At 40.7% G+C, this 24,893-nt stretch overlaps 1 protein-coding gene across 5 annotated transcripts in view; it reads left to right on the top strand.

Annotated features, from left to right (window-relative positions):
* PKHD1 (PKHD1 ciliary IPT domain containing fibrocystin/polyductin) overlaps positions 1–24,893 on the top strand; it is a 244,217-nt gene that overhangs the window by 122,056 nt on the left and 97,268 nt on the right. For all 5 annotated transcript variants that reach the window (XR_003991946.1, XR_003991945.1, XM_030490172.2 and 2 more), the window contains exons 43-49: positions 2,182–2,294; positions 3,511–3,610; positions 5,177–5,311; positions 8,427–8,562; positions 10,210–10,456; positions 19,890–20,067; positions 20,538–20,733. Coding sequence is in view for 3 of the 5 variants with exons in the window: in XM_030490172.2 (XP_030346032.1) it covers positions 2,182–2,294; positions 3,511–3,610; positions 5,177–5,311; positions 8,427–8,562; positions 10,210–10,456; positions 19,890–20,067; positions 20,538–20,733 (1,105 nt within the window). In the remaining 2 variants the exon portion in view is untranslated. The remainder of the gene's footprint in view (positions 1–2,181; positions 2,295–3,510; positions 3,611–5,176; positions 5,312–8,426; positions 8,563–10,209; positions 10,457–19,889; positions 20,068–20,537; positions 20,734–24,893) is intronic.

Raw genomic sequence — 24,893 nt, 5'->3', positions numbered from 1 at the left:
TTACAATATTAGTTGTTTTGGGGGTTTTTTTTAGTAAGAAATGGAAGCCCTGGTTATTAATTTTTAGTGTCATAAGACAATTTCATTAGTAGACTGGTTTCTTGCCTTTTAAATGTTAGCAGCATGCAGAACTGAAGATGCCCCTCTTTGATTGGCTCCTTTGTCACTGAAATGCATGCCCTATGTCCCTGGTTTTCTTTTTATGTGCAGGAAAAAGAAAAAATTTAGGGTTTTTTATCTTTTTCTCTTGGCTCTCTTGGACCCACTGGGTCTTGGACCTTTCGTAGTAGCTTCCTATTCATAAGCATTCAATGCCCTTAAATCCCAGAGCGAGCATGTAGATAACAACTGCACTGGGTTTATGAAATTCAGCAAACATCCTCCCTGTCCTTTCTTGCTGTGGTGTTGAGGACTGGGAAATAGCTTAAGCTATGAATGAACAGGGTGGAAACCAGCCTGTGTTTCCATGTTAGAGGGGTCACTGATGGTCACGCTGTTAACAAATGAATTTGTTTCCCAGTATCACCCAACCCAGCCATTCTCCATAGCACCAAAGAGGTGAGGCTGCATCTGTTCAGTGTCAACTGTTTCTCACCATTTCATCCCTAGTGAGATCTTTTCTAAAACTATCTGCAAGGTGAGCGCACATTGAAGAGAGCCCACTGGGGGTACTACTTGCATCCTGCCAGGATCTGAAACTGGGGGAGTGGTGCTGGACACACTTTCCAGAGCTTTAATGTCATCTTCAATGTCAACAGTTTGAGTCCTGGCTATCTAAAAGAAATTAATGAAATATTTACATTAGCAGTTTTGTACAGCTAAGAGACACTTAAAACATCAGCCACTTTATTTTACTAACTTGCGATGCATACCTCCAGGTATTTGGCATGCTCGGGGAGGTAATTTCTCTCTGGAATTTTGGTTGCATGGACATTCGTAATATACTGACTTCCACAAAGAATTGATTTCCACACAAAATTCCCTGCTTGCCTAAAACCCCTGCCCTCCAGCCACTAGCTGGCTGAATAAATATGCAGGTTTTTGCCTTATGAATCATCTGTATAATGCACGATTGGAGTCACAAGTAAAAGATCCTGCAAATAATGTGACTGGACTGCAGAAGTATTTCGTTAAAGGAAAAAGGGTCTGTGGCTGTGCTTTCAGAAAAAGCAGCATTTTTACTAGGGCATAGAGAAAGCAGCGCAGTGCTTTGGGTATTGATAGTTTGTTGCTTGACAAATGTCAGAGATCATGACTGCAAGGAACACACTTGGATGGGTCAGAAGAAAGTAATTGGTATATGGAGGCTTCCACCTCTAGGTCACTAGGTTTAGCTTTGATTTGGACCATCAGGGACCAAAAAGTCATTAGTATTTTAACACTGTCCAGGGACTGTGAATGGCAGTGGTGGGTGTCAGTCCCCTACCTTAGAGAACAAGCTTTTCTTATAGCTGAAAGAAAGGTCATCATAGAGTCCCCTGGGAAAACTAGGTACCCCCAGAGAACGATTAATCTTATCTAATGATAGACAAGAAGAATTGCCCTCTGGACATGCATGTGCCTTATTTTTTCCTGGAAAGGGTGCCTAAGTTTACCAGCCTGGACTTTATCATAAGATTTTTACACATCTAAGGTAGGTGAGAGGGACTGTGCTCAGATGTGCATGTAAAAACATTGTTATATGGGCACCATCCAAAACCAACTAGGTTTGGCTGCTGTCCAAAAGAATCAGGAAAGAGAAGTTTTTTTCCCTAGAGTAGAAAAGCTCCTAACCCACTGTATATAACTCACATAACCCACTTGCACTAGACCAGTTTGTTCCAAGCCCTGTCCAACCTGGCCTTGAACACTGCCAGGGATGGGGCAGCCACAGCTTCTCTGGGCACCCTGTGCCAGGGCCTCACTACCCTCACAGGGAATTTTTCTGTCATTTGTTTCTATTGAAACAAATTGTCTATTGTTTCTATTCTTGAGAACAGGTTTTTTTTAAGACTGGCCCAAGGACAGAGTAAAGCCGGACAAGATTGTGGACAGAAAAAAGGTACCAGTTTCTACTAGCCAGACTTAGCAGAATTTGAATGGACTTCAGCTGCAATTTTAATTTAGGTTTTTCTTAAGTTTATTTTAATTTCCAGAAATCTGTGGTAATCTTTTTTCATAGTCACTTATGCTTCTCTGCAGGGTAACACAGTGTGTGCTGCTGGGTATGGCTATTTCTTTCATCTCTCCCCCGAGGGACCATCCAAAATGCCTCTCCTGTCCTTCAGTGAGAATGTAGCTCATTCCTGCACAAGGTACTTGGGGATTTTTGGTTAAAGAGATTTTTCTTCAGTGCACGGTAGTGCTAATGATAATTACAGTGGTAACCAGAAAAGGCTTTGCTTTTCCTTTCAGGACTATTTTTTTCCTAATTTTACACAATTTTAGGGATTCCTCTCTCGTAAGCAGAGTTCTCCACAGCAGAGCAGAATTAGTGTTTGACAGCGATGTGGCTGGGTCTGTTTTTCAGGGCCTGATCATGAATGGCTTCCTAGAATTTTCAATGCAGTCCTTTTTTTGTTCACAAGCCCAATTTGTTAACTTTCACCATTTCCCTGTGCTGCTAACAAGCTCCTCCACTTTACCACCTCGTTTAAATGATACTGATGTAGTTTAAGGTGCCACATTTAACACATTTCCTCATCAACCATTTAACAGCAAAGCACTGAAACATGTGCTCATGTGTTGAATTGAAAGCTCGTTTTTAAGTATACCAGACATTTTGATCAGAAGAGGGAGGCATTCAGGAGAACAGATATGTGATTTCTTTCTTATGCTCCTTTAACATCTCCTTCGTGCCACCATTAGAGACTTGATACTGGCTTATACAAACTGGAGTGGCATTTCTTACCTCCAGATGCTTTATATAGCGGCATGAACACTCAGTTATTAGAATTTGGCCTCTAAGTAGATTGAAGAGACTAATCACTTTGCAGTCCAAGGGGATAGAAGGTGGTGTTTGGATGTCAGACATTACGTAGAACAGTTGTTCCTGCAACATCCAGGAATGGCAATTTACCAGAGCTTTTGCCTGTACTTCCCTAAAAGGGAAATCATAGTAAAATATTATACTTAAAGTCAGTGGACAGAGTCACATAAATTCTCAGGAAATTTGGATGTTAATCTCAGAGAAGGTCAAACTAAGGGCTACATTCAGGAAAGTGTACATTTAGGATGCACATCAAGTTGCCGAAATCCAAGACATAGAAAAACCTTATCTGTCCAGATTCATGTCAGGTTTTTCTGAAGGTGGTGCTGGTTGAAAGCTCATGAGCCTCTCTGGCATGCTTAGACCTCTAAAATAAATATTGTTATCCACCAGTTTTTGATTTTGGATTAAAATGATAAAGTCTCATTCTGAGAACTGTTACAGGTGTAAGATTTTAGATATTGAAATGATGAATAGGAAAATCTGCTCATGAATACTGGTACTGTAAAGAAACAGTCTCCTTTGCTTTCTTTCCTAAACAGGTATGGGTTGCTGGTGTACCCAGAATATTTGCCAGACAGCCCAAACAGACCTGTTCAGTTCAACAGCTTCAGAGCCTGGAGCTGCCAAGGTGGAGCACAGGTACGTTTGTCCTGACTATCCTCTGCAATGCTCAGGATCTTTACAAGTATATCACCTCTACACTGACATCATTGTGTAAGGCTGCAAACAGGCCACGGTTATGGTAAAGCTTTTGTACTGGTATGTCCATGTGCCTCAGATGAAGGCTTCTAGTTTGGTGATTAAGCCAGAAACACAATTTGTGTGAGTTCTTACTGCTTCAGTGCAGAATCAGTGCTACTTTCATCAGTAGCTGGTGTCCTCTGTAAGCAACTAACATCTTTCTGTCACTATAATCATAGAATCATAGAACGGTTTGGGTTGGAAGAGACCTTAACAATCACCTAGTTCCAACCTCCCTACCATGGGCAGGGGCACCTTCCACATACAACCAAAAAAATCCTCTCAGTGCATCTGAGCATTTCTTAAAGGTTGCACTTGGTAGAGGTATAGCTAATGGTTTCCACAGGATTTTTTTCACCCATGTTAAAAAGGTGATTTTGTTTTGTTTTTTTTGTTTTAATTTGTCTAGCTTCACTTTACAGCAATTGTAGCCCACCATCATAGAACCATAGAGTGGATTGGGTTGGAAGGGACCTTAAAGCTCATCCAGTTCCAACCCCCTGCCATGGGCAGGGACACCTTCCACTAGACCAGGTTGCTCAAAGCCCCACCCAGCCTGGCTTTGAACACTGACAGGGATGGGGCAGCCAAAGCTTCTCTGGGCAACCTGTGCCAGGTCCTCACCACCCTCACAGGGAAGAACTTCTTCCTATGACTGATTAAAAAACCCACACCATGCTTTATTATCTGATATTTTCTTCCCATACCAATGCTTGGAGACTGTGATCCTTTTAACCCTTGTCTGATAACCTGAACAGATTGTATGTGTTTCTCTGTGATTCTATGATTCTGTAAGGCATGTTTTATAGTCTAACCTGTCCTACAGCCCTTCCTTTGAAGGCATCTAATTGTTCAGTGTGGGCTTTTTTTTCAGGCTGGTGCATTGTCTTTCTTGAAAAGCTTTTTTCTATGAAAAGAAATAAAATGGAAGGATGTTTTGCAGTTTTGTTTTTGTGTTTTTCTCTGCTAAGCTTGTAATTTCTTTGTATGTTACTGACCTAGCATACATGAATAACTTAGTTTATTCTGCTTCTTTCCATGGGCTCCCTCTAGGAACAGTCTTCTTGCTGTTAGATCACTGCAAGCAATACCTCTGGTTATTTTTAAGGCATCTTTCTGCTACAAACATGAACAAATTTACCTTTCTATTCTTTCCGATAATAAACCCCAAAATATTTAGAGCACTTCTTTTACCCTATTTATTACTGATTCTCAGTTTTGATTTTTCTTGCATACAGTTCTTTTTTTTCTTTTAAAACAAAAATAAGTTGGCAGAATGTAAAGAATTTTGTATTTTTAATTAAAAGCAAAAATAAGAAAATAAGGGTACATGGTCATATACTAAATATACGTTCAAGACTTCTATGTGTTTTTGCACTTTCTCTATTATATTGTAAGTAAAGCAGAATTATAAATCACAATTTTTTTTTTTAACTATTATTCCTTTATTATGTTTTTGTATAGATTTTCAGTAGCAGCAACCTTGAACTCCAAGATTTCTGGATTTATGCTTGCGAAGACTTTGGCATTGACATTGTAGAAAGCTTGGGAAACACTTCTGTAGCTGATAGCGTTTTAACCGGACACATTGGGCAAAAGGTAAGCACTGCAGGAACTATTTCAATGTCTCTTGAGTTGCACAGCAACCCTTCAAACAGGAATTTGGAGAAATAAGAAAGCAACCTGAAGAACAGCCCCTGCTCCATGGCAGCTAGTTTGTGTGAAAAGGTAAACACCTAAGCCCAGCTTCAAGATGAGGTTCGGGCACTGATCTGTTTTGTCCTCAGCTGTCTTCCGTTCCTTGGAAAAATGATGCCTTCAGTGATGCTTTGAAGTGTTCAAGGCCAGGTTGGATGGGGCTTTGAGCAACCTGGTCTAGTGGAAGGTGTCCCTGCCCACAGCAGGGGGTTGGAACTGGATGATCTTTAAGGTCCCTTCCAACCCAAGCCATTCTGTGATTCTATGATTCAGCAGCAACACCTGCAAGGGACACTGATTTGGTAATGAAGCAGAGAAACATGGAGCATCAGCACCTCTCTCCTAACCTTCTAGAACAAAGGATTTTGTAGCTTCTGCTGGCAGTAGCAGCAAAGAAATAGCATTTGATCACCTGGATCCTGCATCATTTTTCAGGTGCTTTATTGATACCAGCTGATGATTGAGTTGAATAAACATCAGTCGTTGAGAAACTGAAGATTGCATTCTGGACAAAAATCCAGCTTTTTTTTTTTTTTTCCAAATATCTTTTTATTTCAGTATGGAAATTTTGAAGACTTTTTTAAACAAATTCAAAACAAGAACTCTGATTTTTTCTATTTGAATTTAGAACTATTAAAAGATTATCTATTATAATACAGATTAATGTATATTCTTTATAAAACAATATTTAAAAGTAGAAAGAAAATCACGCTTCTTTTCAACTTAAGAGCTGAGGGATTTTAGTAAGACAGTTGTCAATTTTTATCCCTAAATGTTTTTTTCCAAGATTGACATGGTGTCCAAAAAACCTTGGAATTTCACACAGCATGAATTTCTGAGAGAAATCATAGTTTTTTGTTTAAACAAGCTTTCCTAGCATAAATTCCTATATACCTTTTGCTGTAATAAACAGATGCCTTTTAACCATACTCAACTAAGTTTAGTTTAGTGATTTGAGAATAATGACGGGGAACAACAGATTTTATTTGTATCATCTTATTTAACACTTTGATTTCCTCTGCTCTCTCATACCATCATCTAATAACAGCATCTCATATCATCATCATTCTTGGAAAACAAAGTGCTACGTTTTTACTTGAGAAGGATAAATGTCATCAAAATGTAACATCTTTATTTATGCAGTAAATATGATCCTTCATTATTTCTGTAGGCAGCTGGACAAAGTCCTCTGGGTGCTACCAGATTGTTAACAGATTAATAAAATGGATAACATTGGAATTTTAGTTACAACTGGCCACAGCTGCTTGTTCATGATTTTGAGGTCTTTTTTGCCCTGTTCAGTTTTCTGTTGTTGCTTAGGAAATTAATTTTCCCTCTGACTGGCAGAAAAAGAGTTTTAAATGAGTTTTCTTTAGAAGCTCACAGAAAGAAACATCTGTAGTATGTCTATTGAAAGTATGTAGCTCAGATCAAATCGTGGCTTCACCAGTCCAACCTTGCAGCGTCCCAGTGATGCAATGAATTTCTCTCAGACACCAAAGGGTGAATGTCTTTGGTTTTGCTTTGCAGGATCCATGGAAGGACTCCAATGTTGTACTTGTTAAGAGATTTAGAGGCACTCAGCTGTGCCTTGTTTCTTGCAGTACCCCAGGGGGGTGATTATCTTTGATTATCTCATGATAAGAGCCTCCTTGTCATAATTTACATCTTAATTTATGTAATTCTCCCTTTAATAACGATGTCTCTTTAATATCAATTAAAACTTTATGACATTAATTTAATGGGAACCTTGGATATTCCTCTCTTCTAGCTCTTCCAGTTTTTGAAAGAAACACTTTAAACTAAGATTGTTTACTGGAAATATCAGGGCATTTAAAAATTAGGGCTTTGATCACTTAAAATGTTAGTGGCAGGGTTATATTTCAGGGCCTGTAAAACCAAGGGAAAGACTTTTGTTAGCTTCCTAAACATTCAGCGGCCTCCTCCATACTTTCATAAAGCAATTCATTGTCCTTTTGGAGCCTTCTGAGGAGAAGCATTTCCTCCTGAAAAAGCAGGAGGTCTGATACAGGTGGCACACACTAGGGAGGAACTATTATTTCACACCCTTTTTTGTATGTTATTTAAATAAAATAAAATAACGAAAATAATAATAATTAAAAAAAAAGATAGAGAGGGAATGGGGTGGAAAAACAGGCAAGTGTAAGCAAAAAACAATAGCGGTTTTGTGACTAATTTGTTACCAAAAGCCAGGAATTTCTCCTTAGTAGTGACTTCGAAGATGTCCCAAGGATGAGGACCAGATGTTTAGGCCTCAGAGTGAAAAAAGTGATGGAGCTACTGTCTCTTAATGAGATTGAAGATAGCACCATCTCTTTAAAGTAATAATCTGCAAATTAGCAGAGTGATACATGCTTTCCCTGTGTCATGGCCTACAATCACCACAAAATCTAGTTTTCCTGTTGTTTCCCATCACTTGTGGTCCTTTCCACTTCTTCTTGCTCTGATAGACCCTGAAGTCAACTAGAGCTTTGAAGAGAGCCTAGCTTAAATGCTTTCCCCCATCCTAAATCACACAAGAGGGCTTTGAATCTCAGCAGTCAGGTTTTTCTTAGAACAGAAATTAGAACAATTAGCTTTGCAGAGAAGGGAGATTTCCTTCCTGCTGGACAAGACAAGGTGGAGGGCTGTAAGCAAATCTGCTCACTGTGCCTTCCAGGCAGATTCTTTTGTTCTTCCCAGGGAACATGCAATTTCCTTTCCCTTCAAATGCCCAAGTGTAACTACTACTCAACAACCTGGACAAAGAAATAAGGCAATCACTGTTCTGAATGTAATACTATCACATACTGCAAATAGCGAATTAAACAGATGTTACTTGTCAGGATTTGCAAAGGAATACCTCAGATCTGTCCTTCAAACAGCATACATTGCCCCACAACCATGGTCTTGAACACAGTCACATCCTTGTGTCCCAGCTGCTGCATCCTAGACTCATTAGACTTGGAGATTCACACAGTGGTGTTTCCCAGCGCTCTTCATTTCTTCATTGCAGGATAGCACCTGTATGTCAGCAGGACTACAGACTCCCAAAAGATACCAGCTATTCATTTCCAACACAGCTTTCAGGAACTTTGATGTGAACACTTGCACAGCGATCAAGACTTGTTCTGGCTGTTACCAAGGGCAGGGTGAGTCTGACTTCTACTTATTTATCAGGGTTTCCACAGTCCCTGGCTTCCTCATATTTCAGATTCAGATGGTTAGAAGTCTATAGTTTCCACAGACAGCCATTGATATTTCAGATGAATCCTACAAAAAGCACCATATAATGACAAAGAGTACTGGCCCAGTTTTGCTTCTGTAATCTTGTCACGATGTTTGCTGTAAGTGAATTATCAAGAGCTAGGTTTGGAGGTATTTGCATACCTGCTCTCCCTAGGTTTCACTGTATTAATAGTTTTCAGAAGTGTCACTCTCTATGTTTCACTTCCCCAACAGGCACAGATGATTAATAGCTCTTCCCCATTCATAGGGAGGTGGGGCATGAGACGATGATATGTAGATGTGAGATAAATGCTGTGCTATGTGTGTAGCTCAGATGAACTGAGAAAATCCCTGAGCTGGGCTTGTAGAAAGGTGCATAACAAGCAAGTCTTCAACAATACTCACCCTCTTTATCATGTGCTTTTTATTGACATTGCTGGTGGGCTGAACCAGAGCTGCTCTGCTTGGAATTAGCTTTATCACTTAGTTGAAAACACACATTGTGTGTATTTTTAAGACAAAGGTAGCCTTATTTTTGCACTGATTTCATTTTCTCAGCGGAAGGTGGTTTTATACACTGACTTATTTTTGCTTCTTGTGATGATTTCTTTAATAGCTATGACACAACCTCACAGAATTTCACCAAGCTCCTACTCAGGCCAGCCTAAACCTTAGGTGAATTTGCCTAAGATAATGTGTAAGCTAAGCATCCTTTTGAGCTTTGAAGAGGAGTTACCCAAAGGCTCTTTGAAGAATGTTCCAACTGCAATTACCTCTTAAATATATTTTTATATAAATGAATACTGCCCTACAAAGCATGACAGAGAAAAAGACTTCAGGAGGTGAGATCAAAGGACAGGAAGAATAGTCAAATCCGACTTACAGAGGCTACAACTGAGAATAGGATAATCAAATAGGAACCAATGTGGTGCATGAACACTCATGCCAAAGCCGACTTGTTATGGTCCAGGAAGCAATGATTTTCTGACATTTCTGGAAATATCATTGTGTTTAAAAACTTCCAGTGCTTTAACCCACATGAGTATTCCTCCTTTTTGTAGCTATCTGTGTTACAGTAATGAAAAGATTCTTCAGCCACGCTTTTCAGTCAAGGCTTTATTGTGCCAGGTGCAGTACATATACACACAAGTATATTTACACACATATAGACAGTCCTTATCTCTAAAGAATTTATCTTATAAACAAAGCAGAAAGGATCTAAAAGAATCACTGGTTTGGGGACTGTAACTTTTGGCAGTGGAAATTGTGAAGAAGTGTTTGGAGTCACTGGGGAGATGCTGGTAGGACCAGGAGCAGTACCTGGATCAGAGAGTTTGTAACAAGTCCTGTCACAACAGGTTGGACCTGGCCATAGCATAACAATACCAAATCCTGCAACCATCTCTATTTATCTGTTTGTTTTCCTTAATCTGCCCTTCTTGTTGACTCAGCTGACATTTTTCCAAAGCAAAGGTGAAATGAAGCTGGTCTCTTTTTCTCCAGAGCTATCTTCAGGCCTATTACTTGAAGAGATCAGTCTCTGCTTCTGAAATGCTGCTTGTTCCCTTCAGGTGGGTTTACAGTGAGAGCCGAACGTCTGACCTTCATCAACTCACCTTTCCAAGTGTCCTTCCCCTTTCCTCACTCTGCCATCCTTGAGGATCTTGACGGCTCTGTCACAGGGCAGAAAGGAAGTAATCTGCTCCCTTCCACAGATATCCTTGCAGTATCTTGCACAGCCAGTGCCAACTTCAGTCAAGCCTCTGATGGCAGTGTTTGTGGCAGCAACTTTGTTTTCCACCGTATGTCTCTTCATTTGTAAGTAACCATTCCACTTATGAAAAGTTGCCATGGGTGTTGCTTGCTATGTTTTATACTGAGCTGCTGCGTCTGGACACATTCCCAGGACTCCTGACTCTCTGCTGGGTCCTAAACCAGGTTAAAAGCCTGAGCACTGGCATACATCAGTTCATGTTGTTGTCCATGTGTTCTCTGGAACTGGTTTTGTTCTGGCTACTTGTTCTCACCCAGACAGTTCTCAGGCAGGGTTTCAGACATAGCAGGAGGACCATCCCAAACTGGCAATTTGGATGTAGGTATCATGTTTTTGGGAAGAAACTTAGTTGCATGGACAGCTATGAGAATTATGCATGCCAGTTGGCCTCCAGGCCAGAGGACAGTCTTTGGCTTATTTTATTTACTAATTTAGATACATTTTCCCAAGTTCAGTCTTTTTCTGATATTCTCAGCAAGCTGCTTATCTTTCTTACCTTGATATATTATCTATAGTCTTGATTCCTGTCCATAGGTAATTCTGCCAGTGTTAAGTGGGCCTTTAAGTGAAGGCTGTGGTGTATTGCTATTTTGACACTCTTTGAATTACCAGGGGGATATAAACTGGCTTTTGCAAAAATAAGAATCCAGCTCAAGGTAGAGACTAATGCTCAAAGTGAGATTGATGACCAAGCCCCAGACAATCAGAGATATAGTGGGCAAATTGCGAACTTTGCAGAAGGGCAAGGATCTCCTGGAGATGCTGTGTCAGATCTAGCATCTCACATCAAAGTTTTTGATTGCTGGGGACATTTGAAGCAGCACTAGATGTCTCTTTTTCTCTGATCTTTCTCTTAGAGGTAGATCAGCTGAATTACTTTTTGGGCTTCTACTGACTGTACTTACTATGATGCTAATTACTGTAACAGGCACTTAGTCACTCAATGCATATTTAAACATCAGTAAGCATTTAAGTGTCTCAATCCCGAATAGAATGACAAGTTTTTCTTCTACCTGTCTTCTACACTGGAGAAATAAGACTTCACCAAGCACAGGGAGTGTTTGCACATCTGTGCAGACGCATATATACATAAGTGCAGTTTGTCTCTCTTCTTAACTGAAGGCATTCTAGTATCAGCTGTTTATACTGTTAAAGGCTCATAATGGTCCCTGGCATGGTTTAGGTCCAGGACAGCTATCCCACACCCAAGCAATCCCACACCACAAGTTTAGAGGTAAACATGACCCAAGGAACCCTTTCTTCTAGGGCAGTTTAGATGTTCTATGAAGGAGTTTGATTGAATGGATGTAGCCAGGCCATGCCAGCTAGCCTCAGGGCTGGAAGACAGGTAATGGCAATGGCAAGCTTATCAGAAGAGGTGTAGCCACAGGCTTTATGAGCGGAGAAGTCACAGTTTTTGTTGGAGAAGATCTGTCTATTTTGGTGGATATAAACACTTCTAATGGTGTAGGGCACATGTCCTCCTTCCTGCTGTCTCTTCAGACTCCCAGTAAATCATGTTTACTACAAGTTTGCAACAGAATGCCACTTTTGAATGTTTTTTGAGGTGTTTTGTTTTGTTTTGTTTTGTTTTCCCAGAGGGATAGAAAATGGATTTGGTTCATTCTCCTATTGGCCCTTCATCATATGCCACATTTGTAATAATCTAGTCCTGGGATGCAGATGGGCCTTTCCCATCAGCTTTGATGGTTGTGCAGCTTCCAGTTGCTGTCCCAGCTCACTTTTGTTACTTCCCTTGCCTCCTGAAGCTGTTCCTGTCTTTGAGCAGCTGTCAGATGAAGGGATCCTCTATTCAGCCAAGTACTATCACCACTTCTGTTACCCAGGGAGGACACTTGCGTATTCATGGCATAAAAAAAACAGGAATGAAGAAAGCTTTTAGTGATTTAAGAAACACTCCTGCTTTTCTTCCTGTGCCCTGCTCAGTATTTCCCTTTCTTTTTGAAGTACAAGACTGAACTATTATCCATTTTTTGATGTTTCAGGTTAGTCAGAAATCCTAAAGTGCTCTTTCAGGTGGCTGTTAATACTTCATGTCTGTCTTATAATACATGTTTTAGAAGAAAGACAGAAACCCCCCAAACCTTCCCAAATAATACTTACTTAAAAAAAAATAATCACTTGTTCCATTGAAGGGGAAAGTTATAAAATTTCAGCTACCTGCAGGCTTTGCATGTGATTACTTTTTCTCATAATGAAAACAAAAGTCTATGATAAATTAAAAGCTGGGAATAATTCTGATTTAACAAAAAGGGTACTGGGTAGAACAAAATACGACTGTGCTAGATGTCCTTCTGGACCAGTTACCCATGATGTTTGGGCAAATCCATTCCCTTTCTAGTCTGTGTTCACCTAGATTATATGGAATACCAGGTCTACGGATTGATGCTGTGAGAGCGGATGGAGCTTCTCACAACACTGCCTGTACTGCGATTTGAGTTCTTTTAGATACTGCCACAATGTAAATTGTGATACAATTCAATTATATCATCATATAATTATCAATTATCAATTATCAATCAAAATTGTGATATAATAATTCATGATAACTACTCTATTCGATAAACCTTGTTCCTCCTTGCATCAAAAGATAGTTAAGTATCAAACACAAACAGTTGATCTTCACCATTGCTTTTAAGGCTGTAAATATTTGAGCCCTGACCTAAATTTTGTCTTCCCAGTAAATTGCTTAAGAGTTTTAGATTAGTCATACCAATTACTTCTCAATGAACCTTTTATGTCAAGCAAGTACCCTCTCTTTCCCTTCTTTATTATTCATCTGCATGAGCTGGGAGTTAATTTACATCAAAGACAATTGCTACTTGGCAATCCAAGTAGCAGAAACCAGCTGTTAGCCTGTCCTCTTGAGGACTATGTACTTAACAGGGTAACCCGAGAGACCATGAGCATCCTCTGTGCTGCTTCCAGATCCTCTACCCTGAATAGTTCCTACCAGCCAAATCACCACCATGTTAGGTTGAAAAGTTGTCATCATGCAGCCAAGTAAATGCAGTGAGTCAGGGAGGCTTCCGTCATACAAACAGTGTTTCAGAATGGACCTGGTAGAAGAACAGGGTGGGGAATGAAAGTGGTTGGAGGGGATGAGGAATGAAAATCAATTAATAAATTATTCACAGCATAACTAGAGGATGAAGGGGTGGGGGAAGAATAAGAAAGGGTGAATTTTGTCCAGATGTATTTGAAGATTGTTCACAATAAAAAGGGAATAGTTTAGGATTAAAACAATACATGACAAGGAGCAATTGGCAGAAGTTGAGCAGAGATGATAAAGATAGGTAGGTGACAGGAACAATTTACTAACAGTGGAGTCTCTTGGATTCACCTAATCTCAGTAAAAAGATGAATGTACTGTTGCTTGCGTTTCTTTAGTTTCTGGTAAGCAAAGAATTAAAAATTGCCCTGGAAGAAATCTTTCTGTTGTGCTCTACCAGGCACTTGAGTATGTGACCTGTCAGATCTGCGATTTGCTAGTTGTACTTGCTACTCGTGGAAAGCCCTGTAGCCAGTAAAACAGGGGTGCTGCCAAAAACAGGGGTGCTGTCAAAACCAGGGGTGAAAAACAGATTACAAGCCTCTAAGACCAAGCCTTAAGCACTGAATCCACATTTGCTGATCACCAAAGTGATAGCACAAGACCATCCTCATTTCGGTATGAACTCATACTGTACGAGGAGATTTCCAGCAAGAGCAGTAAGACAGTCTCATATCCTATGCTCTCTCTTGATCTAGAGTGGTACATTCTCTGTACTTCTCAATAAAAAGCGTGAGACACCTGAGATGATAGGTTTTTTACTTCCCCTTGAGTTTTCAGGTATGGACTCAAGGTCCAAAAATCTTAAAAGCTGAGCAAGTAGTGGATTTTGAGAGGGGAGTCCTAATACAGCAACCTCTACCTCAGAAACCTCAGGCTCATTCACTGACCCTGAGGGCAACTGGCAAGGCTTGGCCATGGCCACATTATTAACTTTCTTAGCCTACAAAACATCAGGGAAGTTGCATCACTGCTAACTTTTAGGAAGGATCCCCTGTCTGGGAGCTGTCTCGGACAGGGATCTCCATTTTCTGGGGAATGGAAAATGGAGATCCATTTCTAAGCTTGCATGACTGTAACGAAAGCCTTCTTCATGTAGTCCAGTTGAAAGTTAAACTACTGTGTCACGTAAGCACTCTTTAAAGAGGGTATTTATGTCTTTTAAAGATGTAATTGAAGCTTATAAAAGTCTTTATAAATTTATATGTGAGAAAGTTATTGAGTAGTCTGAAGAACAGCCTATGCCATGGCACAGCACAGCATGGCTGCAGGCTAGATACGGCTGCTCAAAATGCCACTGCTACCCATATTATCATGAAACTATGAATCTCTATTAATATTAAAACAAATTTTCATTAAAAAATTGTCATAACATGATTAAGTGACTTTAAAAGTTTCTTCACATTATGCATAATTTTTACAAGAGGAGAGCATTAGAATAATCGTCAACCAGGCAGCACCTTGCGGCGAAGGGGACTCCAAACACTTTGCAGCTGCGCACACCAGAAGGAAGATTGCCTCTTGTTCCCTTTCATTTGCTTTCCCCTTCTCACTGTGGAAACCTGGGACTTGCTCAGCACCAGTCTGGAGCTAAAGCCTTTTATTGCTTCTCTCTTCTCTAGTCTGCTGCAGAGGAAAAGATTAACTTTCTTCTTTATAGCCTTAATTCTTAAATCTGGTCTAATATCCTCTCCTGTAGTGCATGCATTCAGTTGTTGCAAACCCAGCCGCTGCTGATGGGTTACTGTGAAAAGAATAGCATACCCCCTACCTCTGTGTCTTTGAGTCTTGAAGAGAGTTCAAATGGTTACTCTAGTTTTGCTTTTCCTTTGATATTTACTTACTGTGGTGCGCCTTCTGATGAACGTCCACCTGCTGTGAAACACCCTTACAATTGCACTTCTTCTCTCAATTTGTACATGCTCAGTTGCTCTCTGGTTTGTACCCTCCCTGCGTACATGACTGTAGTCACACATGGGGCAACTTACACGCGCACTTGGCCTCATAACCCAGCCCTCTCTGGGCTCCTGTGGCATCACGTGGAAGGCAAATATTAGATCACTGGCTGTTGACTGTTCAGTTAACCAACACATCAGATGATAAACTTCAGAGGTTCAGGTCTTGCTGTTCTATATTGCTGGCATTTGAGACATCACATCAAAGCAGCCAAGAGAAATTTAGTTCACTGAGGAGGACCCCTTTCCATTTACCCTGCAGCCTGGGGTATTGGCAGCAAAGCTAGATCCTGCACAGACTTATGAGTATACAAGACAAGATCTTTCCCCAAGCCTTTCCCCTCAGATGGTAAGGGTTCATATTACAAGGCAGATTTGAATTATGTCTTTGGTCTCTCAACAAAGATACACACATTTACTGAAAACAGCTTAAAATTCTTAATTCTTGGCACTTAAAATAAAATTAACTGGGTTTGGGCCCAGCATCACTGACCATGCCAGTGTTTGGTATGGTCATAATTTGGAATTAGCCTCCATTTGGCCAACAAAAAATAGGATTGTTGATGTAAACATTCGGTATCCCATTTGAAGTTCAATGTTATATTGTTTCCTGTTTTAGAAGAGGAATAATCATGATTGATAGTTACACAAATATATCAAATAGAAAGCATTTAGAGCTAAACACAGCACCTGCCTTCATGCACATAGATATGGACCCTTAGGATAAGTTAATGGTAAACGTAAACAGGAGAGTTAATATTTGTTCTACTTGCTGTTGTTGATTGGTTTAACAAATCCTTTGTGGCCCATCTATGTTGTGCAGTTCTGCACAATGCACTTGAGCTAAACTACGTAACAGTTTATACAATCACAATTGGTAAATTGTGGCTCAGACTGTAAAGTCCTATCCAGTAATCCTGCCATATTTCTAAAGCAAATTGCTCCTTAATTGAAACCTGCTTCAATATAAAAATACAGCCTTTTCAGTGAGTCATCCTTTTTTTTCCCCTTACAGTTTGTAAAGGCTTCCAGCAGTTTAAAGTGAGGGTTAATTTTGCATTAAGACCATTGCCTCCTAGTTTCTTTCAAATAAAGCCAGGGGAAGTTCAGGGGAAGGCTCTTTCCTCTGATAATGAAGCTCTTCATGTTAATGATGCATGCAGGCTCCCTCAGATCCTCTGAATTAGAAATACTCGTGTGCGAGTACTACTCTGCTTCATTAGCATTAAGGAGAGGTAGATTGGTGGCTATTTAGGGCACGGTGAAATCACTGGCTATTTAGGGCAAATGGAAATGGTGCTAATTGTGGCTGGTAATTCCATTTGTAGAGTACTTGCATTTTGGTGCCTGTTTGGCATAGAGGTGAAAGAAAAAAGCACACTGACATCCTTTTCAGATCTCTGAGGATCACTGTTGCCAGTTAACTTCTACAATGACATGTAAAGTTTTTCAGGTTCCCCAAACGTTTGTTTTGGTGTGCTGGCATTCTACCAGGAGCATAGTGTGTGTCTGTGGGTGGCAGCACCTCAAGCAAGGCGTGCAAAAGGCAAGGACGCAGCATTCCAGGTCAAGAAATTTCAGGCCATAAGATATCTCCTGCTTCGTTTTCTTCCTGGCTCATGAACAAACTTCCAAGTGAGGGTCAGGGAATCCAGACTATCATGGTACAAGACCGTGCAAAGCCTTCTTCCTCAGAAAGATTTTCTGACATTAGAAGAATGACATTTTCAAACCAAGAATTCTCAAGTGAAAGCTCCCTATTTCTTTATCTGAAAGACTGGAAAGAATTAACTGAAAAAGAAGGTTGGTAGTCTGAAGCTGTCAAAAGCCTAGCTTAGCTTGAAAGTATACGGAGAAAGGACATGATGCAGAGGATTCCCTATCCTCTCTCCACCTGGCTAAACACAGTGACTGAAAGGATATGGGGCAATAGCAACAAGATCCTGCCCAGTGCAGCAGGCACATCTCTGTAACTACCCCATCTTCTGAGGTGCCTTTGCGCAATAGGTATGAGGATCTGCAGGTGGAACCAAACAATATTGAGGATGATGGTTCACCTAGAATGGACCTGTCACCAGGTTAAATCATAGAGGAGGCCAAGAAGGCAAATAGCATCCTGGCTTGTATCAGCAATAGTGTGGCCAGCAGGACTAAGGAAGTGCCTTTAAAACTTCTTGGAAGAAGTCCCTGAAAAAAGTGATTCAAAGTGTTTCATCAGACTTCTCTAGTGATGAAAAGTAAAATGAGTAAAGAACAGAATCACATGGATTTACTTTGCACAGAGGATGGGTTTGGGTCTCCATCACTTGCTGTGGCGATGTGCACCTTTGTAACACAATAAGGCAATTTCTGATGTGCAGGAGAGTTTGATGTTACACCACATAATGTGTGGTGTGCTTCTGCTGCTAGAAAGGTTTTCCTGAATACCTGTGCAGGTGCTGATAAGTGCGGTAATAATGTGCTTGTTGTCATTTACTTGCTTAATTAGCAGCCTAATATCCTGGTCCAGTTAATGCCTATAAGAGGAGGTTATTAGTAGTATGAAAGCTGTTTAAGCCTTATAAACTCCTTCCAGTCAGATTCATTGGTCTGCCAATATCTTCTGGTTGAGTAATTTGTTGCTGATTCACACTTCTGTTTGCTGTTGCTGTTTCTCAGCTGAATGTTTCTGGGTAACCATAAAGTCCTCTTCCAAAGTGACAAACACCAGAATAACAAAAAAAAAAAACCAAAACAACCCAACCCAGCAGTGATTGTAAAAGAGAAAAAAATATCTTCAAGCAACCCTTCTACAAGATAACTGCTATTGTAATTATGTATTGTCTTCAAACCAGCAAGGGGAAAAACAACCAGAATTGCAAATACAAACAGGCACATTACAGGATGACATGAGTTTTAGCACTGTCTGTTTTGAGTAAGTAAGCCATATCCAGTCTGGAAGGTTCAGTAATGTGCTGAGATGTCTACTCGTAAGCTAATATTCCAATACTTAGAAATACCATTTTAGATATGCTTGAAAAGAGGGTTTATTTTTTTAAGTTTAGTGTCAGCTCAAATGCCAAAACTAAGTGGACTAAAGGTGAAACTGCCAACTTGCCTTGATCTTGTAGCAGCACTTGATTCATGTATAAATGTGCTACAACCATTTTTAAGGCAGAATCGTGGCCCCAGTCCTGAAACATGTATCCCTAACAATTTCCCATTTTAAGAATGCAAGAAGCAGGAAAAACTTGTGAGGTGCAGTTGTGCAGCTACAACCCCAATTTTCTTATAAGTGTACCTAATGCTGGCAGAGTCAGGGGTAAGAGATGCTGGGGTGATGGGGTAGGACCCTTGCTAGAATTTTGGATAATTCCATCAGAGGTCTTCCTGTACCTTTAGTGACATAGAAAACCCTGTGCCAATCCTTTTGCAAGCCAACTGGGATCATGCTCAGGGTTAGAAATAATCTCTGCCAGTTGCTATTGAACTTGTTCCTTGTTGCCTCCAGACGGGGAGGACACCTTCCCAGTCTCATTGCAGATGTGAAGCGGTAACACAGTGCAGCTAAGTAGAGCATAGTCATAACCACGCTTTTTACAGGTTTCAAGAGCTGTTGCAGGAATGCAAGATGCTGAGGACTGGAGATAAGGTTTTCAGTTTGGAGAATCAGCTTATTATCAGATGTCTCTGATCAATCCGACGTGAAGAGACAAACCATGCTCAATGCCTGAACATCCGAAGGGTTAGCTGCATTTCAGTTTTATCTTCTCCTTCATATAGTTTGTTGCCTTCAACAAAGGAGATCCTGAAAGCAGAGTATTCTGTACCTTTTGACTTACACAGCCTTCTGTCTTGGGGAAACTGTTAGTCATAGCAGTAAGAGGTTATTCCGGCCAGATGCCCAAATAATCAAGGTCAGTTTAGCATAATTTGAAAAAAGCTGATGTTCAGGAAAAAGACAGAGCCTGCCCCTGGAGAGGAAGTCAAGGAACGTAGTTATACTGTATGCTGGCTTGGGTGCAAAGCAGCTTTTTGAATTACACAGGGGTTTTGCATCTTCAGCCTCAGTAAAACTTTTGACTGCTCAAATGTGAGGGAGTAATCAGAAAACTATCAAATTTCATGAAAATAAAGATCCTAAATAAAGATTCTAAAGTTTGAACCTGAGGCTCATGAGTCTGGTGGATGGGAAAATACTCTGACAGTGTAGGAGATGTTACCCTGGCTGTTGCCATTGTTCTGCTTTGCACAAGCTTTGCTCCTCTGTGCCTTTACTCCTCCAACCTTTGTCTTTCCTTTTTGGCACTTCAGGCAGAGATTGTTTCTTTGTAAAGAACCACACAAATGAAGTCATATTCTGAGATAGAGTCAGCATATACTACTGTAATTCAAATAAAAACAGAACTGTAAAGGTTGCAAAATGACAGAGTTCAGTGCAAAAATGTAATTATATTTTTTTTCCTCCAGAAAAGAGGCTCCAGACATTCCGTATAATTTAACTGTGACCAACAGCAGGAATAAGACAACCACAGTCAATTATGTCCCTGATACTTTATCAAATCTGTATGGCTGGATGGTTCTCCTCTTGGATAAGGAGACTTACACATTGACATTTGACAACCCTTTGGTCACCAAACAGCTCGAGGTAACACGGAAAATTTTATTTTATTTTTTTTAATTATATTTGGAAGAGATAATCATGCATTGAGAAAATCTCTATATATTCATTGTCAGGGCCTAGACATGATGACCTAGTCCCTGAATGTCTCAGTAGTAACTTGGAGCAGGAAGAGGATTTTGGACGTCTTAGATGAAGGTTCAGCGTGGTGCTTAGGAATCAAAAAAAAATTTTTACTTCTTTAAAACATACTTAAGCATGGTTTTCAGAAGACATTGTTCTGCACCTTTTCAAGGTGATGAAGGGAGTTGATTTTGTCTGCATTCACCATCACCTTCTGCTTAATTTTACATCTCTCTTTCATGTTTCCAATATACGTTTTGCAAAAGAGTATGCTGACTGAGAAGCACCGTCTCTTTACCCTTTCATACTGCACTCCATGGAGTACACTCTAATCACAGACACAGGCGTGTTTATTTTATTTCCCTCTTCTCTAGTATTCAGTGACATTTAGCGACTTCGTGACTGGGAATTACTTGCTGGTGGAACACAAGGATCTTCCTGCCCATCCTGAGGTTGTGGTGTCCTGTGGGACAAGGACTGGACAGCCACTGCAATCTCTGCCTTCATACGGACATCACAGGAGTTGTGACTGGTATCTTGACAGCAGACTGAGGAAGCTAACCTATCTGGGTAAGTGCAATATGAGGGGTGCAATGGACCTTTTTGTTCTGGAATGTAGACAGAGCTGATGTCTTTTTAATTTAAACCCCTAAACTATGTAAAGGCTTAGACACAAGGCCGTCTTTCAATGGCCTTTCAATAGCGAAAAGTCCTTCAAAAAGATCAATCAAATAGGAAGATATATGCACATCGAGTCCATCTCTTTCTGGTCTATCTGGTGCCTAATCTATCAGCAGACCGACTGTTTCATAAATAGTCGGTGAGGTGACATCAGTTGAATTTGAATTGGTGTTTTGGAGAGGTAAAGGCATTAAATTCCACTAATGATCTCTGTTGTCAGCTGGCCCCACATCACATGTATCATTAATAAACCATGTGCAATCTATCTAGGCTGGGCCCACTGAAAACAATAGAATTACTGGGTGAGAATTTTTTGTATGACTGTAAGCTTCCAAAGATGACATAGACCTTTACATTTGAGTATGTTGGCTTTGTACACTAGATCATGAAATGTGGTGATAATTTTTTTAAAGAAAATCAGATATTTACTGAGATTTATTCAAGTTTCGTTTATTCTTTTAAATTTAGAACATTTTCCACAATTTTCATTCTCAAGAAAATTATTTTATAAGGGTCTGCCTAAGTCCTATATGTAAAAGGCAAGGTAATTATTGTTACCATTATAAATAATAGTCTAATCAGGAATCACAGAAACATTTCAGTGCTTTTAAGAAGCATAGCTTATTCTTCATGGCTGTCATGTGGGGAAGCAAAAGTATAAAGATCCTGATTTTCACAGTAACAGAAAATGTAGTCACTGATCTAATCCATTATTTTAATGAATTTCTCTTGATTTGCACTAATGAGATGGCATGCAAATGGCTTTCTCATGTAGCATCTCCGTAGGAATGAACAACTAGAACAATCAGTGGGACAGTGGAGAGAAAAACATGGCTGGAATGAGGGCAGGCAATCCACTGAGCTTAGTCTGACAACAGTGAAAATCATCCAGTGTAAGTTTGAGGAGAAACAGGGAAGGCCATACCTTAACCTCAGTCTAAGGGTCACACTTGCTGCATCCATTCCCAGTCCTGTGGCCAACTGGAATTGCACAGCTTGTGCCCATACAGCTGAACATTTTATCTCTCCAAACAGGCTGGATACATTCAGGCTTCAAATTAGAAAAGATCCCTGCCCTGTGTTAACTCCCAAACTGTAATGTTCAGCATCTGGGGTAATCCATTGATCTGGGCCAAAGATGTGCCAGGAACTTTGCCAGCAATATAGCCATGTAGATTATTGAGTTCCTGGTCTTAGTTCCATGTCCTGGTTCTGTTTATAGTATAGGTACAGATTGGCTAGTTTTGAGGCTTAGACTATTGCTGAGTCTAAGCCACACCCAAGATCATGACTTATTTACAAATAACAGTATAAATTTGTACTTTTGAATATAAAAGTCAGCTGTTTTTCAGTTTGCGTACCCTGAGTTGCACTTTTATAAATAAAGCAGCATGGGAAAGCTAACAATATGACACCTATATCTTGACCTCTTACTAGTGTTGAAAGTAGAGGAGATGACATTCTTGGAAAGACTGGGAAGAAGTGATCTGGCCAGCATATGTCACTCTTGCTACGTAGATAATTTCTTGTCCTTCGCTTGCCTTCCTTTTATCTTGATTTTTATTACATGAAGAGGTCATTGTTTCTCCTTTAATACAGAAATAATCATCCAAAGTACACAAGGAGAAATTTATGAAAACACCTAACGTATAATTCATACTGTGAACATTTTCAGCAAGGACTTTCACAGCAATGAGACCAATAACTCAGTGTCAGATACCAAATATCTGATGCTGTTGGTGGGTTAAAAGTCTGAAACAAAGCAAGTGGATTCCTAGCCCTGGTATGCCAGTTAATTTCTCTCCTAATCTCTGCTGTGCAGGCTGAGAGGGTGAGGATGATTAGCCATCAGAGCAGACTCATGGCATGCGGTGGACTTTCCATCACTCAGGGTCCTTAGATGATGTTTGGCCATCTTTTCAGAGAAATACTCTTCAGCTCTATGAGGAGCTATTAGAAACCTCATGAGGCGAGATTCATGTTCCATAGGAGGTCAGAGAAAGCTGCCACAATAGTCCCTTCTGGCCTTAAAAACCCACCAGTCCATCTACTGACCTGGAGAGGACAATGCTTGAAGATCTGGCCTTCAGAATGTGTTCCCGTCTCACTCTGCAAGCTGTTTTTTTGTTATTATTTTTTATCTACATTTAACTATATGAAATAATTAGCCAACTAATTAATCCTGTTTACAAGCTTTGTCAGATTCTTCACCTGTCAGTCATGACCAAGCCCGGGGCCGGCTTTAAGTCTCAGCTCCCTCCTTCATCTGACTTCGTCTCCATGACTACAGGCTGCATCTGCTGACACCCCACTCTCTATTTACTGCTTAATTAAGAATTTCACGCTCAGCCCTTATCTGCTGCTAAGAACAAGAACACACTGTTAAGAAACTCCAAATTTAGGCTGCTGCACAAGGATAGCCTTTCTTGTTGTCCTGACTGCGTGGAGCCTCTTTAACTACCCTCTTGGCAACTGCGCTGCCACCCTTCAATCAAAAATCATTAAATGGGGCAGAGATAATGAGCATGTAGCATATCAAAAGGAGGATGTTTGCTTGGGCTGAGGAGGAAAAGCTGTAAGGGCCTATAAGCAGCCGCCACTTCAAAGGGAGAAGGGGCTGATAAAGAGTCATTTGTTCCTGTTTGACTTATGTAAAAGGTCTGGTATGTCGGAGTCCCGTCTAGCAGACGCGGATCCCCCCTTTCCTTGCTCGTGTGTCAGCAGTCAGGCAGCTGGGTGCAAACAGCATCAGCCCAAGCATATAATCACTTGACTCTGTGCTGACAATGGGCACTTGTAGGGGGTGGCGGAGGGAGGGCTGGGGGACAATGGGTAGACAATTATTGCAGCTGCTCAGGAGGGCCATAATTCTTCCTTCAGAAAGTAGCTAGCTCTTGCAGGGTGGAGGGGAGAGCTCTAGCATATTAGTCATCCTTCAACTTTTGGAAGCACATTGCCCTGCCGGTGGGGTTTCGACAGCTGCTGGTGTACCATCTCTTTCCAATAATTGTACATTATGGCAGGGGTCAACTTACTTCTGACCCCCTGCTTTTGTGCCCGTCAGAAAGCCTTTTAGGGCAAACTGTGGGGAAGTGGCAGGGGTGCATTACATCTAAAATTAACGCCAGTAAATACGGATCAGATGCCAGCTCATTCACAAGTAGGCTCCTGAATTCACACAGCCTTTTGCTCAGGCCTGCATGGGGGGAAAAAAGGAGGAGAAGGGGAGGGAAAACCCCATGACTGAGAAGATACTGTTATTCAAACGAAGCAGGCAGCTGAATGAAGCCGCCTTGGCCAGCAGTTTGAGTCAGGCTCAGACTTTCTCCATGCCCCCTTCCATCCAGAATCGACTGGCATCATGCCAGTGTTTGTTTATCTCTGGGGGAGGAAGAAAAGTCTATCTAACACAAAAGGCAAGAAAATGTTCCGTATGGAGGGGATTAAAGGAGTTAAGTTGCCCTGATGCATTGCAGGCTTGCAGTTTTGTAAATTAGGCTTGAGCATGAGACAATGCAAGGGATGCTGAATGGAGAGAAATAACTGTGATGGAGAATGTTTCTGCTTTGCGGGTTACTTATGCAATGATCCTGTTAACACAGGTAATCACAGCTACCTACATACATGAAATCCTATTAATCAACCCATGAGTCCCTTTGAAAATAATCTTCGCAGACCTTTTTAAAGGGATTGGCATTGAAGGACAGATAAACTCCATGTCCCTGCTGGATGCTGGGTGAAGGGGAGATGAGGAAGCTTGAGGCATCCCATGCCAGTCATTTCTACATCATCAACTTTGATTTGACATTATTCAGTCTTCCTAGCATCATCCTGATTTAATCTGGGGCACCCTGTGTCTTGATAGAAGCGTTCCTCAAAGATCACTGGATGGGGCCTGAGATTGCTGTGTGGCTCTGCAAAACACTGATGGGTTTGTGGCTCAACCATATTTCAGGAGAGTGGTCCTAACTTGATGTGACTATGCTGAATCAAAAACCCAACTTATTGTAACAAGGGAGGTGGGAAAAAAAGTCACACTGGGACATCTG

Source organism: Strigops habroptila, chromosome 6 (assembly GCF_004027225.2).
Source record: "Strigops habroptila isolate Jane chromosome 6, bStrHab1.2.pri, whole genome shotgun sequence".
Lineage (NCBI taxonomy): Eukaryota > Metazoa > Chordata > Aves > Psittaciformes > Psittacidae > Strigops > Strigops habroptila.
This window is presented reverse-complemented; position numbering and strand designations above follow the sequence as displayed.